The following is a 16,365-nucleotide window of genomic DNA, read 5'->3' on the forward strand; positions in this document are numbered from 1 at the left end:
CTGAAAGCACATACAAAGGCAGAAGAAAAATTATAAAGAAGTTAAATCAGCCTAGTCATTTGTCCCAAGCAATTTCATATTATATCATTAATTTAAAAGTACATGGGCATCTGCTGTGTCACTGGTGAATAAATAAACAATGCCTGAAGTTTAGACATGTTTATGTTGAAAGTTATGATGAAATAATTATCTGGAAAAATATGTTAAGATAAGGTTTGAGAAGTAACTACATTTCTGCAGGATATGTAACTGCTTTTCTGTATAGTTCACTGTTAAACAGTAATATTGATTTCTTTCTGACTAGGAATTTAGGGCTCAAAACTATCAGCATGCCAATTTTTAGTCTTTAAGCAAATGGACATATATGAAATATATCTGAATTTATATGGTTTATACATTCCGTTTGTAAAGATTTAAAAATCATACTACTCAAAGTTCAAGTGCCTGTACAGAAAAAATGGATCATCAGGGGACAGGCGACCACAACGTGACAGAAAAGCTCCCCCTCTTCATCCCCGGCCCAACCCAAGCTGAGTAACACCATTCCATCACCCTAGAATGGACTGGGAATGACTGCTGTCCCACCCCTACAGGCATTAAGTCAAATATATTTGGGGATTATCTCAAGCTCCCTTCCTATTTCATCATCTGATAACCCTTCACCTCAGAGACCCTTGCAGCAAGGGGGAATTTCTAATTCAATCATTCATAAAGTATCTTCTCCACTCCTGAGCTTAGAAAAATCATCCAAGGGACCTTAAAAGGAAATCACCAATTTATTCTTAAAATGAATGCTAAGAGTTCCTGGCATAAGAAGGAATTACAGGCACTCTGTATTACTTTTACAGCACAAAGCTTGAAAGCAGTAGGGTAGCTGGATAGTGGAGGAGAAGCTACTACATTCTGACTAAGAATTAGTCTACGGTGATCCTACCTTTTCCACATTACTTATCTTAGAAATGTGGAGGCCTAGAATCAAAACGTAAAGCTGAGGATGACTTTGGTCCACCTCCTTAAAAAACCCAACCCAAACAAACAAAACAAAAAGTCTTTTTGTTGGAAGGTGAGTGGGGTGTGTGGTGTCTAAAGTCCAAGAGGCCTGGCATGAGTTCCAAAGATAAGCCCATGGCAGTAGCAAGACATACCAACCCTGGCAATTCAGAACATGAGGTCCAGTGTGACTAAGAATGAATATATTCCAATTTTTTTTTAATTCTTTCTTAAAATTGGTCAGTATTTTATAGTATTTCAAACTCATCTTTAAGTGAAAATTTTAAAAGCTGACTTAAGTTTGCTGAGTTACTACCATTCCACAATCTCAAAACCTTTAAAAAAAAAAAAGTATCAGCCTTTCATCAGCTGTACCTCTATAGCATCTGATGCTAACAGATCTACACTGTCATTAAGTGCCTTAATGGGGGGTGGGGGGGATGGGTTATAGTAGTATGGCCAATTAGGGCAGAGAGAAGATGGAGGAGGAAAAAATAGTACCTCTTTATACAATCCCACTGAGGCTCCTACTCTACTTTCTTCGGCTGTTCAGGGGGCTAAAAAGATGAGGAGCAGAGAGAGCAGAAAAGGGGGATTTCACTCCTAGCTACCCACAACTGTAGTGAACAAAAGCAGAGGCGGCTCTAGAGAGGATTCTTAATGACAGAATTAGAATAAACACTATGTAACATTAATTCCAACAACTGAGCAATTAAAATGAGATTTAAGGTATGTTTATTATTTTACTGCTTAGCCTGAATAGACACTGGGCCTTAAGACTGTTTTGACAGAAAAATTAGTTATAATCATTACAATCAGGCAAAGGTATATTCAATCATCTATCGCACTGTGAAGTCCCACAAAAAGTCCCTGATTAACTGAATTTTTCCTTTTTAGGCTTTGGTGAAGTAACCATTTCTGGAATTATGTCTCACAAAATGCCGGATTTTTTTTTTCCTTTTCTCTGTGCTTTCAAAACTCTCTAATGAGAAAAACTGAGTAGTTACATACCTATAGATGGAGATTTGAAAGGGTATTTATCAGGAAGATCCACTCTAACTTTCCATACTCCGCCTTCATATGGTGCTGAAATAAAAGTAAAAATGTTGGAACATTAGAACTGTGTCTCCACATTAAAAAATAAACCCAAGTTTAAGTGAAACATTAAATCCTAGCATCTTTTGACAATCTTGCAGATTAATTAATTCCACATTAATTAATCAGCAGGTATTCTATGTTCAGATTAAAATAACTTTTCTTTAAAAGATATAGAGTTAGAAAATAAGATTTGTTTCTCTCCTACATTTACCTGATTTTTAAAGTATTAAACACTTAGTTCCTAAGTAACAGCTTCCTATTTCAATCTTCCCTGTTGACCCACCCATCATCAAAAACAAAAAAAAGAAAAGGGGGGAAAAAAACTTACCCAAAACCATCCATGAAAAAAACAAACAATAGTATTCACAATTTCTGTTTTAAGCTGTCATATAAAGTAACTATGGTAAAAGCAGAATTTTCTGACTGATACACATACCTCCACTGATATTCTCATTACCTACTAAGAAATAGAGAAGAACAGAAACTGAAAAAGAAGGACACATATATGAACACGTGTGTACTTACTTCCTTGTGGTCCATAAAACTTCACTACAAATTCATTGAGTCCTCCCAGGATCGTAACCTCATGCTTACTCTCAATGCTAAGGTGAAAAGTAAAGGAAAGTACACAGGCTTTGTATTACCTGGAAGAACTAAAGATGATATCCCCAAGATATGCTATGTAAAGTGTTACCAACATTTATTTGATTTGAAACTGATAAAATATGAAATATACGTAGTCGTTCTGGTCATTTAGAAGGCAATATATACTCTTATGAAAAGAATGCGAATAAACTTCAGATTCAGAGACTGGTGTTCAAATCCCAGGAGAGCCACGTACTAGGTCTGTGGGCCTACACAACATAATGTAAGCTCACCCCCCAAGCCTTTGCTATCTTTGTCAATCAGGAAAAAACCACTTCATAGGATTTCTGTGAGGATCAAATGGGTTAAGTATGTAAAACACGGAAACTGCATTTTGTAGATAATATAAAGGAAAAAAAGGCACTTAGTTTTAGTTTTTCTCCCCTCTGCAGTCTCTCCTCGCTAATCTACCCCTAGTGAACCTTTAACATAAACTCCATTATTCTCTTTAGTCAAATTCAAGAACTTAGCAAAATACCAATTCTCCCAAACTCGAAATGCTATGCTCCTAAAGCTATGGATTTACTTAAGCAACGTCCCCACCCATTTTCCCCCGGCTTAGAAGAATAATCAAATAATTGTGATGTCACCTTCCTACAGGTACTATTAAATGCAAAACAGCAGCAGAATCAATCAATAAATCTTATCTCTAGTATTTATTTCACCTACCCTTTCCCTCCCCTTCCAAACCTCTCTCCAGCTTAGGTCGCCTCTAGCTTCTGGCATGTTCTGGGGCTCCAATCACAGGAGTACTTGGTGTGTTGTTCTCTTCCTCAGAAACTTATCTGCCCCTGAGACTCTTAGATGTTTAAGGTACTAAGATTCAACTGTAAAAACCAAACCAACCCGCTTCAGTAGACCTGTTGTTTTCGTTTTCTTCTTTGTGGTCTAAACAAATAATAACTCGGGGACTTTAGGTAATGAACTTTGGGGGGCCCCTCACAATGAACTTAAACAAGAAAACCCCAAACAACCACATATGGAAAAGGGGATCTCGAATGTCACAATGTAACTGAACAACAACCAGAAAACCCCAAACAACCCAATCAAGATAAACTGGTCTCACCGCTCTCCCCGGCAGTGCAAATCACATTTTAATTACAAGAACTATTATACCAAAGGCAAAGAAACCAAAGAAATTTTAAAATGTTCTCTTACACAGAGAAAAACAGTATTTTTAAAGATATGAAATTACATATTTGGCTCTCCTATCCTCTGTCCTACAGGCCAAAGAACAGAGGGGCTGGGTGTAATTTGGCAAAGTCCTTCCTCAAAAGCCTTGAACAATCCCCACTAGAGATATTTAATAGGACAATTCAGTCTATACTAATTTGATCTCATTCTTTTCTAAATGAAAACTGTTTTAACAGCATGCACACTGAAAGGACTCACTTCATTTCTCATTTAGTCAAATGACACAAACATGCATGCATTAGTGTACAAAACTCTTCTTGACCAGTCACCCTCTGACACGGCAAAATATTCCAAAGTACTAACCAGTTAAAATTTGTTTTAAAACAAACTAAAAAGCACCTCGAGTTACAAGTTAAATCTAGTTACAACAGACAAAATTAAATATAAACAATAAAACCCTTGAAGAAAAGACTTTTTAGAAAATCATCTTGGGGTGAAAAGACTTCCCTAAGAGTAACACCAAAGTCAGAAACCAGAGAGGAAAAGATTAGCAGATATAAGCGCACACGAACATTTAAAACTTTTATATTGTAGGGCGCCTGGGTGGCTCAGTGGGTTAAGCCGCTGCCTTCGGCTCAGGTCATGATCTCAGGGTCCTGGGATCGAGTCCCGCATCGGGCTCTCTACTCAGCAGGGAGCCTGCTTCCTCCTCCTCTCTCTCTCTCTCTGCCTGCCTCTCTGCCTACTTGTGATTTCTCTCTGTCAAATAAATAAAATCTTTAAAAAAAAAAAAAAGAATTTAAAACTTTTATATTGTAAACGACAAGATTAAAACTAGGAAGAAAAAAATTATAGCATATGACCAAAAAATGTAGATTGCAATATAAAAGGTTATTACAAAGCAGTAAGCAAAATTAAAGGGGCACCTGGGTGGTTCAGTCAGTTAAGTGTCTGACTCCTGATCTCAGTGCAGTCCATGATCTCAGGATTTTGAGATGGAGCCCACAGGCTCAGAGTCTGGACATGGAGCCTCTTTAAGACACTCTCTCTCTTTCTCTCTCTCTTCCCCTTCTCCCCGGTTCTCTTTCTCTCCCTGCTTTGCTCCTCCCCCCGCCCCCCTGGGGGAAGAAAAAGAAGGAAAAGAAAAATTAGAAACCCCTTGACAGAGAAAGACCAGGACAGCCAAGAAAACTGAATGAGCAAAATTAAGTTTTAAAAAAGTTCAACTCTTTAGTTTAAAAATTAGACATTTTTCACTATGAAAATGAAAGGGCTAAAAAAAAAAAAGAAAGAAAGAAAGAAAATGAAAGGACTGATGAAAACCTAGTGTTCAGGGGAGTATAAATTCACATTCCTGAGGATAAATTTAGCACTGTGTTCCAAAACTCAAAATAAATTTATTCTTTTATTCCAATTACACTTTTATGAAGTTTATTTTTAAAAAAATAACCAGACACTGCTGGTGGGAGCGTGATACAGTTTCAACCACTTTGGAAAACTGTGGGCGTGGAAAGTACACATACATACACCCTACGTCCAAGAGCATTCCTCCCACTAGAGAGCCGTATAGTGATGACCACCAACACAGAGGTTTCAGAATGCTCACAGCACGAATTGTAATATCCACAATTTAGGTTACAACCCAAAGGCTTGTCAATAAAAAGGATAAACTATGATTGTCACCCAGCAGAATACTGCACAGCAATAAAAAATGAATTCCAACATTTGAGTGTATGAGTCTCCCAGGTATTACAGTGAAAGAAACCAGATACCAAAGAGCACATGCAATATGATTCCTTCGCTACACATTTCGAACAAGCTAAATGAATCAATCGTGTTAGGAATTAGGATAGTAGTCACCCTAGTGGGGACAGCGATCATTTCAAGTGGTTCGAGGGGGACTTCTTGGGTGCTGATTAAACATTTACTGTTCCACTTATCACTGAGCTACAAAGATCTGTGGACTTTTCATGTATATGCTACTGTTTAACAAAAAGTTCACTAAAAACACAAAAGTGTATCTGAAATGTGCAAATATGTTTACTGGAATATGTGACATTTAAAAATGGAAATTAAATATTTATTAAAAGGAACTGATTTAATGGGTTATTAGCGATTTTATACAATAGGCTACCACTGTATCCACTAGTGTTTACTGGTGCCTGCTCCATACCCACAGCTCCTCTAATGTGCGTTTCTGCTCAACTTGAGATATCCAGAAATAGGTAACTGAATAAAGTAATACAGGTAAAGATATCCCCGTCATTAAACAAAACCAAATAAATTCACAAGGAAAATGAAAAGAACAGAGTAAGGTAGAGGATTCAGAGAGTTTAACAAATGAAATCATAAACTAATTCTATAACCTAAAAATCTATAGAAGCAACATTCCTCATTAGAACCAATCTGCTATGAATAGCACTTGTGGACAGCAATTACTCTTAATTAATCATTTAAAGTTATAAGTTATCCACATGGATGTCTTCTCCAGAAAACTTAAGATATTTCTATCCTTGACATGTATGCAATAAATCTGGGTTTCTTCCATTTTGTGATCTGAGAGTCAGTCCATGCTTTTATCTACTTTCCAAAGAAATTCTCCTCTCCCAACAGTCATGTTAAAATGAGATTAGAAGTAATGCTCCAAACCTCCCCTTTCCCACGATCCCTGGTACAACCCTCCTGTCAGATATACTGGGTCTGTCTTTAATTACACATTATACTATAAACTGAAGAATTCTTATAGTCCATTTTGTTTGAAAAACTAAAACTGAACTGAATGAAACCTTTAAAACTCCTACCAAGTTGGTAAAATGAAGAAGCTGTGCTAAATTTATACTGCCTTAGAATGGTACAGACCACTGAATCAAATGGAAACAAAGAATTTAAGTTTAGTTGAAAGAAAACTGCATTAAAAAGAAGCCATTTTATCACCACGAATGAATGATTTGCCCACAAAAAATATGCAATTACTTGACTGCTGTTACCATGTGTATTTATGGTAGAGGCCATGGGTTTCTTTCTCCTCTCTGTTGCAAACTCAAGGGCAAGGCAGGCAAATGAGAAGGCAGGTTACAATGACAAAAATAATTATCTATTTCTGAGACGTGCTGGTCAGGCTAGTAGGCTGGCGGGAACGCACTAGAAGGTTTCTTGATTCCTCTCTCAGTTACAAAGCTCGAACACAGAAAATACCCCTCAGATACTGTTCCGGTAAACATATGTCAAATAAACCCATGAAGCCACGTTTTACTCACCTATGATCTAAGTTATTTGCAAAATACTGCTTTTTACTTACTAAGCATTTCACTCTTCAGGACTCTCAGCATTTTCAGTATAATAATGATTAACATTCACGGGAACCCAAGCTCGTTTCACTTTTAAAATGCCAGCCACCCACCACCTTATTTTCCCTGAATGGCATTATGATTACACAATCTAATATTTAAAGGTTAATGCCAAACTGTCAAGAGATAACTGACATTCTTGGCAAAACGTGTCTATCGGGATTTTAGAAATGGCTTTTATATAGTTCTGGAATTTTCCATAAAGAGCGCCAAGGGCTAAAAGCCTGTGCCACAGGATTGAAATTAACAGGTCAAAGACCTACAAATCGGACAGCATTGTTTCCTAAGTTGACTGATAATGAGCTTATAAAATAAATGAGGGTGGCCTCCCAGAGCTGTGTCCATGGAAGTAAGAGAATGGGGTGAAGAATGCGCTTCTGTGCAGAAGGTAGAAGCAATCTCTGTGGCTTTCTCTATGTTCAGACCAGTCTGTTTCCAACCCTCCTTGAAATGAATCATACTACAAACATTGAAGACACTTGCCAACCTTTACTCACTACCTAGTATTCTTGGTAAGAACGTGGCATGTCTATAAACCCATGGATGTGCAAAATATCACGAAAATAATACTTTTGGGGTTACACTGTTGTTGTTTTTTCCTAAAGATTTTATCAAATCTTATCAAATCAAATCCTAAAGATCTGACAGAAAGAGATGCAGCAAGAGCAGGAACACAAGCAAGGGGAGTAGGAGAGGGAGAAGCAGGCTTCCCGTCAAGCAGGGAGCCCGATGTGTGGGGCTTGATCCCAGGACTCCGGGATCGTGGCCTGAGCTGAAGGTGGATGATTAATGACTGAGCCACCCAGAGGCCCCTGGGGTTATGTTTACAAGGAATACTTCTCCTTTAAAGACATACACTGAAATATTTACTAATTAAACTATAGGATGTCTACAATTTGCCTCAAGAGTTAGAAGAGAGGTATTGAAGAAATGGTGTAAGCCCTGAGGTGGGAATTCCTGAATGTGAATGAAGCCTGGGGGTTTATCACACTGTTCTTATATGTTTGAAATTTTCCATTAAAGTTCTAAAAAATAAAAAAAAATTAAGAATGTAGTCAGTTATTGGAACTTCAACATTTAACAAGCCTAACAGTGTAGAACTAAGATGATGTATCTCTTTTTTATAGATTTATTTAGAGAGAGAAAGCAGGCACACATGGGGGGAGCAGAGGGAGAGAATCTCAGGCACACTGGAGCTTCTGTTACTGTACATGACTTTTTTGTGTGTTGTTGTTGTTTTGTAACAGATGAACTTTTGTTTAAATTATTATTATTGGGGGCGCCTGGGTGGCTCAGTGGGTTAAGCCGCTGCCTTCGGCTCAGGTCATGATCTCAGCGTCCTGGGATCGAGTCCCGCATCGGGCTCTCTGCTCAGCAGGGAGCCTGCTTCCCTCTCTATCTGCCTGCCTCTCTGTCTACTGGTGATCTCTGTCTGTCAAATAAACAAATAAAATCTTTAAAAATAAATAAATAAATAAATAAATAAATAATTATTGGGGTGCCTGGGTGGCTCAGTTGGGTGTCTCAAGTCTTGGGTTTGGCTCAGGTCATGATCTCATGGGTTCTGGGTCAAGCCTTTCGTGGGGCTCCACACTCAGTGGAAGTGTGCAGAGTCGACTCTGCATTGGGTTCTCAGCTCGGCATGGAGTCTGTTTCTCCCTTTGCATGCTGCTCCCCCTGCTTGTGCTGACAAATAAATAAATAAAATCTTAAAAAAAAAAAAAGACACCTGGGTGGCTCAGTGGGTTAAAGCCTCTGCCTTCGGCTCAGGTCATGATCCCAGGGTCCTGGGATAGAGCCCCATATTGGCCTCTCTGCTTGGCGGGGAGCCTGCTTCCCTCTGCCTACTTGTGCTCTCTATCTGTCAAATAAAATAAATAAAATCTTTAAAAAAAAAAAAAGAAAGAAAGAAAGCAAGCAAACATTCAAGGCCTCAACTAAGGCCTTGGAATGATGGGAGAGATCAGAGACTTCAGAGGCTTACAACTGACTAGACACAGCACAGCTAGAACAAAGCTCCAGTGTTGCTAGGGATGCCCGGGTGGCTCAGTCGGTTAAGCGTCTGCCTTTGGCTCAGGTCATGATCCCAAGGCCCCAGGATCAAGCCTGACATGATCCCTGCTCAGCAGAAAGCCTGCTTCTCCCTCTGTCGCTTCCTCCACTGTACTCCCTTCTTTCATGCACCCTGACAAATTTTAAAAAAAAAAAAAATCTTAAAAAAAATTTTTTTAAAAGACATCTCCAGTGTTGCTAGAATATCTCATTTTCATGAGAAACCAAAGAACTAGATTTCTAAGCCAGTATCTTAATTTCTAAATGCAAACAGAGCACGTGCTCCAAGGTCTCTCTCAGCAAAGCTTTCTTCTGGGACCATCCTACTTACAACCACATACTGCTACATTGTCACCAACTAATATACAATGTATTTTACTTTATCACTTGTCTCCTACTACTACAATGCAAGCTTCTAAAGGCAAGGATTGTTCATTGCTGCGTTCCTGGAGCTTAGAAGAGTACCCAACACAGAGTAGGCACTCAATTAACTACATTAAATGAACACATGAATGAAGTTGCCAGACAGGCACAGCCTGGAACTGCCAGTCTAAGATCTAAGTATAGTTTTAGCTTTGTCAGACAGGGAAGGTGATACTATTAACAGCGAAGTGAAGCACAGGACAGAAGGAACAAGTTTTTTATGGAAGATGCTCAGTTCGGTTCTGAACACAGAAGCCATTTGAAGTATAAATGGATAAGCCAAGTGGCCATATACTATAAGCAGCTGGAAAACTGGTGATTTAGAAGGAGTCACCTCACAAATCACTTAACTCTCAGCTTGTTTCCCAATCTCTAAGCAAGGGGAGGGGGCTGGGGAGAGATTAACTACCTCATTCACAGGGATGCTGAAGCTGAAACACCTACAAAGGTACCTGGCCCAGCATCTGACACAAAAAAGATTCAAAAATTTTTTAAATGTAAAAAATACACAAAACTGACTAAAATTAGTTTCCACAGGACTAAAATTTACTTAAGCAACAATTCTTTTAATATCTCAAAAACTGTTTTCTTCTACGTATTTGAGACTCCCCTCCACCCCCGACAGACACACACACACACACCCCCACCCCTTTCCTGATGTTATTATGAATAATGGTTACTGTACAGCATCACAAAATACAATGACGCCACGAGGAACTAAAATGGCACACGTTTATTTTCTGAAATAGAAACTTCCCATACTGTACGCTGAAGGCACTGGCAGTTTCTTTTCCTTTATTATTGTTTTTTAAAATCATCTCTACACCTAACATGGGGCTCGAACTCATGATGCCAAGATTAAGAGTCCCATGCTCCATCGACTGAGCCAGCCAGGTGCCAGGTGCCCCCCACACAGCTGTTGTTGTTGTTTAGCTAGATTTAAGAGCTGTCACTGGGCTACCAAGCTTTAAAATGTTATCTGTAGGGACACCCGGGGGGCTCACTTGGTTACGCATCCAACTCTTGGTTTTGGCTCAAGTCATGATCTCACAGGTTGTAAGGTCGAGTCCTGCTCGGTCCACTCAGTCAGGAATCTGCCTGGGGAGTCTCTCCCTCTGCCCCTCCCCCTGCTTGTGTTCTGTCAAGTAAGTTAAGATCTTTAAAAAAAAAATCTTAAGAGAAAAAAAAAAGAGCTTTTCATGATGTTATAGCTTGATTCAAAGATTAAAAAAAAACACTACGTTAAAAACAAGCCATCTACCCAAAGAACACCTTATAATCCTAAGGATGATAATGCCATTATGGTTATTTACATAACCATCATTATTTTTAAGAGAAGCCAACTGATGTATGTAGTTGTTAACTGAAAACATCTGGGATTTGCCCTAAAGTACTTCAGAGAAGAAAAGATGTGTGGCAAAGTCCTGATAACTACAAAGTTTTAAGTGACAAAGATTCATTAAACTATCTTTGCAGGGGTGCCTGGATGGCTCAGTGGGTTGAGCCTCTGCCTTCAGCTCAGGTCGTAATTCCGGGTCCTGGGATAGAGTCCCTCTGCTCAGCAGGGAGCCTGTTCCCCCACCCTCCGCCTGCCTCTCTGCCTACTTGTGATCTCTGTCAAATAAATAAATAAAATCTTAAAAAAAAAAAACTATCTTTGTGTACAGTAATAAAATAAAAACATAATAAAATTCACTTTAATTTCTAATATGTATCGTGTTATCTTATTTTTTTAAATCAGAAGGCTGTATATATCCAACTACACTCTGCTTCTATGGAAGGTGATACTGTCAAGGAACTAGTTTAAAATCTATAGATTTAAGATACAGCTTTGAACTGCAGAGAAAAAATACTTAAAAGATTCCCAAGACCAAAGACACCCCAGAGACATAAAGTTCACAATGAAAACCTAAATAAATGATCTAGAAAAACTGTTTAAAAAGTTGGTTTGGGTGGGTGCATGGGGTGGCTCAGTAGGTTAAGCGTCCAACTTTTTTTTTTAAAGATTTTATTTATTTGACATAGAGAGATCACAGGAAAGAGAGGCAGGCAGAGAGAGAGGAGGAAGCAGGCTCCCCACCGAGTAGAGAGCCTGATGAGGGACTTAATCCCAGGACCCTGAGATCATGACCTGAGCCAAAGGCAGAGGCTTAACACACTGAGCCACCCAGACGCCCATTAAGCATCCAACTCAGGTCATGACCTCAGTCATGAGATCGAGTCCTGCACTAGGCTCCATGCTGGTTGTGGAGGCCCACTTAAGAGTCTGCCTATTCCTTTCCCTTTGCTCCTCCCCCACTCTCCTAAAAAAAAAAAAAAAAAAAAAAAATTCTTTAAGGGAAAAAATTTTTAAAGTAGACATATTATAAGATAGTGGTACCTAATTACAACTTCCAGGTCCCCTGTTCTCATTATGGAGGCAGGTGAAGCCACTGTCCACATGTCAGAGAAGTAAACAGAAAGAACCCTGTCATTCCAGAGGCAGACTACCTAATCACAGTAGGCTGGAGAAGAAAAACAAATGAATCACAACCTTAAGAATGACAACAGCACCTGAACTTGAGAACTTTGAAGTCAAAGGCAACATATAATTTCCCCATAAATGATACAGAAACATGCAAAGAGTCTAGTGGCCCTCTGCAAAATCCTAATGGAAACAAAACTTAAAATACATCCTATCTCCCCTTCTGGGCTGTATGCTTCTTTACTGTGCCATCCACAGTTTCAGGACAAGGTGCATCAGGAAGCAGTTTCTCAGTAAGCCACATTTAATACAGCTTTATGGAATATCTATACAGTGTATCTGGTTATCCATGCTTCCAGTGTTCTTCTCTAATAATCTTTGAAAACTTTACTTCCTTTGTTTTAAACATAGTAGACCGGTTTTCACCCTAACACTTGAGATGTAGACTGCAATATCACTCAATGAAAACAGTTAAGTCAAAGTGTTTTATAATCCCTACCCACAGACATTCTAATCAAGGCATATGTGATCATTTACAGTAAGCAGTGGATTTTTTTTTTTTTTTTTTTAAAGTAAGCTGTATGCCCAACATGGGGCTTGAACTCATTACCCTGAGATCAGGAGTCTCATGCTTTGCTGACTGAACCAGCCAGGCACCCCAGCAGTAACATTTTTAAAGTAAGTATTTTCTTTGCCACTCTCCAAGTAATATATATTATATTATATTACAACTGCGAAGTGCTGTGTAAGAATCAATAAATACAAGCAGTGATACCCACTCTACAGATGAAAATTACAGTCAAGTGAAAAGCAATGGATCACAGAAAATGAGCAAGAGGAGATCTTAGTTATGTGGTTATCCGTTTCTTTTTATAGTCATCTCAAAAGTCATGGAGCTGCTTAGAGAGAACCTGGTTCATAACCTGGATGACTCTCTTTACTTTCCTTGTCCATACTGTCTAATTATGAGTTTGTGTCCCCAGACACTAAGAATTCCCCACAGTAATTTTATAACATCAATAAACTCAAGAATTTCTTAAAGCAAATTCTTTAAAATTCAAATATAAATGCCTGTTAACGCAAATTAAGCAAGGGGAAGAGAGCCGCACAGACTCAGGCTTTTTAAAGCAATACATGTGCAAAGGACTAAGTAACTGGTTCAAGTTCACTGTCATGATTTTATAGTGAATAGAGCAGAACTACAGACAAATACAGGGGACAGAGTGCTAAGTTAAAGCACAGTCTACCAGTGCCGAGAATGCTGCATTCCAAAACATGGATTATGTCTGTATTCAACTGAGCCTAGTTTCTATTACCCATTTGGAAGATTCATCAGAGGTAGCAGCAATAATTGTATGTTGGAGTTTATTTTTTATTTACTGATTTTTTTTTAAATAAACAGACACTCACACACACACACACACACAGCACACAAGCAGGGGAAGCAGCAGCAGGAGAGGGAGAAGCAGGCTCCCCTGCTGAGCAGGGAACCCAATGCAGCACTCGATCCCAGGACCCTGGGATCATGCCCTGAGCCGAAGGCAAACACTCAACTGTCTGAGCCACCCAGGTGCCCTATTTTTTATTTTTATTATTTTATTATTTTTTGAAAAAGATTTTATTTCTTTATTTGTCAGGGACAGAGACAGAGAGAGCGCACATAAGCAAGCAGAGTGGCAGGCAGAGAGAGAAGTAGGCTACCACTGAGCAAGGAGCCCAATACGGGACTCCATCCCAGGACCCTGGGATCATGACCTGAGCTGAAGGCAGCTGCTTAACTGGCTGAGCCACCCAGGTGTCCCTTATTTTTTAAAGATCTTATTGATTTATTTGCCGGGGGGGGGGGGGGGAGCAGGCCCTGGCAAGCAGGGAGCCCAATGAGGGGCTTGATCCCAGGACCCTGGAATCATGACCTGAGCTGAAGGCAGATGCTTAACTGACTGAGCCACCCATGTGCCCCATGTTGGAAGTTTAATAAAGGCCAAAAAAATAAGGGGGGGGGCAGATTAAAATGTAACCTAATGTAATGCAGAAAACAGCAGTGTCTTCTTGATTGAAATTCTGCTAACAACTTTATGAAAGGGTAGTTAGTAGGCAAATATCCCTTTTGATATGTTCAAGTAGCTATTACAAGCTATATTTATCATCTTCATGAGTAATCAGTATGGAACTTGGATGACAACTTTCAGAAGAAACTGGAATGCTGTTTTTTTGTTTGTTTGTTTTTTCAGAAAAGTCCACAGTGAAAATAAGCAAAAGAAACATTAAAATGGAGTGGGGGGAAAAGTACTTTTTTAAAGTACCTTTTAAACACCCTACCATAAGAAAATAACCCCCAAATGATTAAATAAGCAGAAAACCCTGGAAAGCCAACAGCTGAGGAGTGAAAAAGGGACGCACACTAGGTGTGCAGCGCGATACGGCGAGCACGGCCGGAGCTGTTCTAAGCCTCAAACAAGTGACAGGGGACCACGCCGCATTGCGACGCTTTCTCGCCATGCCAGCAAGACTGCTCACTCAAGACCCTTAGAAACCATTAACACGCAGTAAGAAACAGGCTGTCAGGTACAATTAGGAAGTATGCAAGTGATACACAGTGATAGGGAAGCTAGCCTAATAATTTCAAGTAGAAAGTCTGAGGTTTAAATACACATAAGCTGTAAGAAATAAAGACTGTATTGTCATGAGGTACAGGAAGGAAATGAAAAATCACGTTTCTCACAAGGAGTACTTCCTGAGTAATTAAACAATGTGAAAAAGAAGGTGTGTTTGTTTTTTTAGCAAAACCAGAGAAAACAAACCTAAACACACAGAACAGTGGGTGTATATATAGTAAGAAAATTTGGCACTGAAAAGGTGACAAAACTACTAGGTTTCCTTCTCTCATGTTTGTACCACAGGGTCAAAGAGGACTGACAGGTTCAGATGCCACCAAGTGAGACAAACAGTTGGCTGATGCCATGACCACAGGTCAGAGTGCTGTTTGGAGAACACCTTTTGATAAGACTTAATAACCTCCGCTGGTGAATACAGAGTTTTAGGTTTTCTTCCTCAATTGTCTTTTAAAATGCTGAGTGGGGCCTAAAGCGGCCTCCCCACCCCCTCCCTCTAGAGTCTCACCACCCAGATGCCAGCAGCTTACTGCGCACAGAAGTGCTTACACACACGCTCATTCACGTCACAATACACACAGACACACAAGCATAAAGCGTTCTGTAAACACCTTTCTCCAAGCATCACCAAAGGCAGACACTTAACAACTGAGCCACCCAGACGCCCTCCTTTGTCCAAGTATCACATGGAGGACACCTTTATCACTACATACAGACCTAAGTGGCCCTCCCTCCGCCCCTTCATCAAAGAGTCGTAACTTAAGCAGCCATCAGTGAACTGACAGTTCACTGTCCGTTTTTTGGGGGGTTTGTTTTGAAAGATTTTATTTATTTATTTGACAGAGATCACAAGTAGGCAGAGAGGCAGAGAGAGAGAGAGAGAGAGGAGGAAGCAGGCTCCCTGATGAGCAGAAAGCCCATTGCAGGGCTTGAACCCAGGACCCTGAAATCAGGACCTGAGCCAAAGGCAGAGGCTTAACCCACTGAGCCACCCAGGCACCCGTTTGTTTGGTTTTTCACACTATTGCAACGTCACAACGACCATCCCGGTACATGCCTATTGCTCTACTTTTTCAAGTTTCTGTTTGCAATTTCCAGAAGCAGAACTTCTAAGTCAAAGGGATATATACCTAATTCTGATAAATGTCCTTCAAAAAGATTGCATTCAGTTACTTTCAATCACCATCTTAAAAGTCAACCTGTTTTCCTCACACCCTCACCAATACTGGTACTTAAGCCTTCACGCTGGAACAAAGTTCATCTTTAAACAGTACTATAATTGGCATCTATACCACCAATTGCTGTTCACCAATTCAACTGCAGTCCTGACTGGGTGCCCCAGGGGAAAATGATCCACTCCACTGACCTTCCTCCTTGCCTCTCTAACACAGCACCTGCATGTGAAGGTGGCCCTTTAGGATTCATAAACAAAAATGCACTAAGAGATGAAGCACCTTTCATTAGCTATTTCAAAGACAAGACTAGCCAATAAATCTCACTTAACCTAGAAGACAGGTTTACTCCAGAACCTGGGCAGAGAACGGTGAAAAAAATGGAAGAGTTTAGTCTGACATGACATCATCTGACGCCCCAAAGAGGA

At 39.7% G+C, this 16,365-nt stretch overlaps 1 protein-coding gene across 1 annotated transcript in view; it reads right to left on the reverse strand.

Annotated features, from left to right (window-relative positions):
• Positions 1–16,365, reverse strand: part of UBE2H (ubiquitin conjugating enzyme E2 H) — a 103,269-nt gene that overhangs the window by 40,737 nt on the left and 46,167 nt on the right. The window contains exons 2-3 of the mRNA XM_044246563.1: positions 2,614–2,690; positions 2,002–2,076 (exon numbers count right to left, since the gene is read on the reverse strand). Of these exons, the coding sequence (XP_044102498.1) occupies positions 2,002–2,076; positions 2,614–2,690 (152 nt within the window). The remainder of the gene's footprint in view (positions 1–2,001; positions 2,077–2,613; positions 2,691–16,365) is intronic.

The sequence above is a fragment of the Neovison vison genome, chromosome 4, assembly GCF_020171115.1.
Source record: "Neovison vison isolate M4711 chromosome 4, ASM_NN_V1, whole genome shotgun sequence".
NCBI lineage: Eukaryota > Metazoa > Chordata > Mammalia > Carnivora > Mustelidae > Neogale > Neogale vison.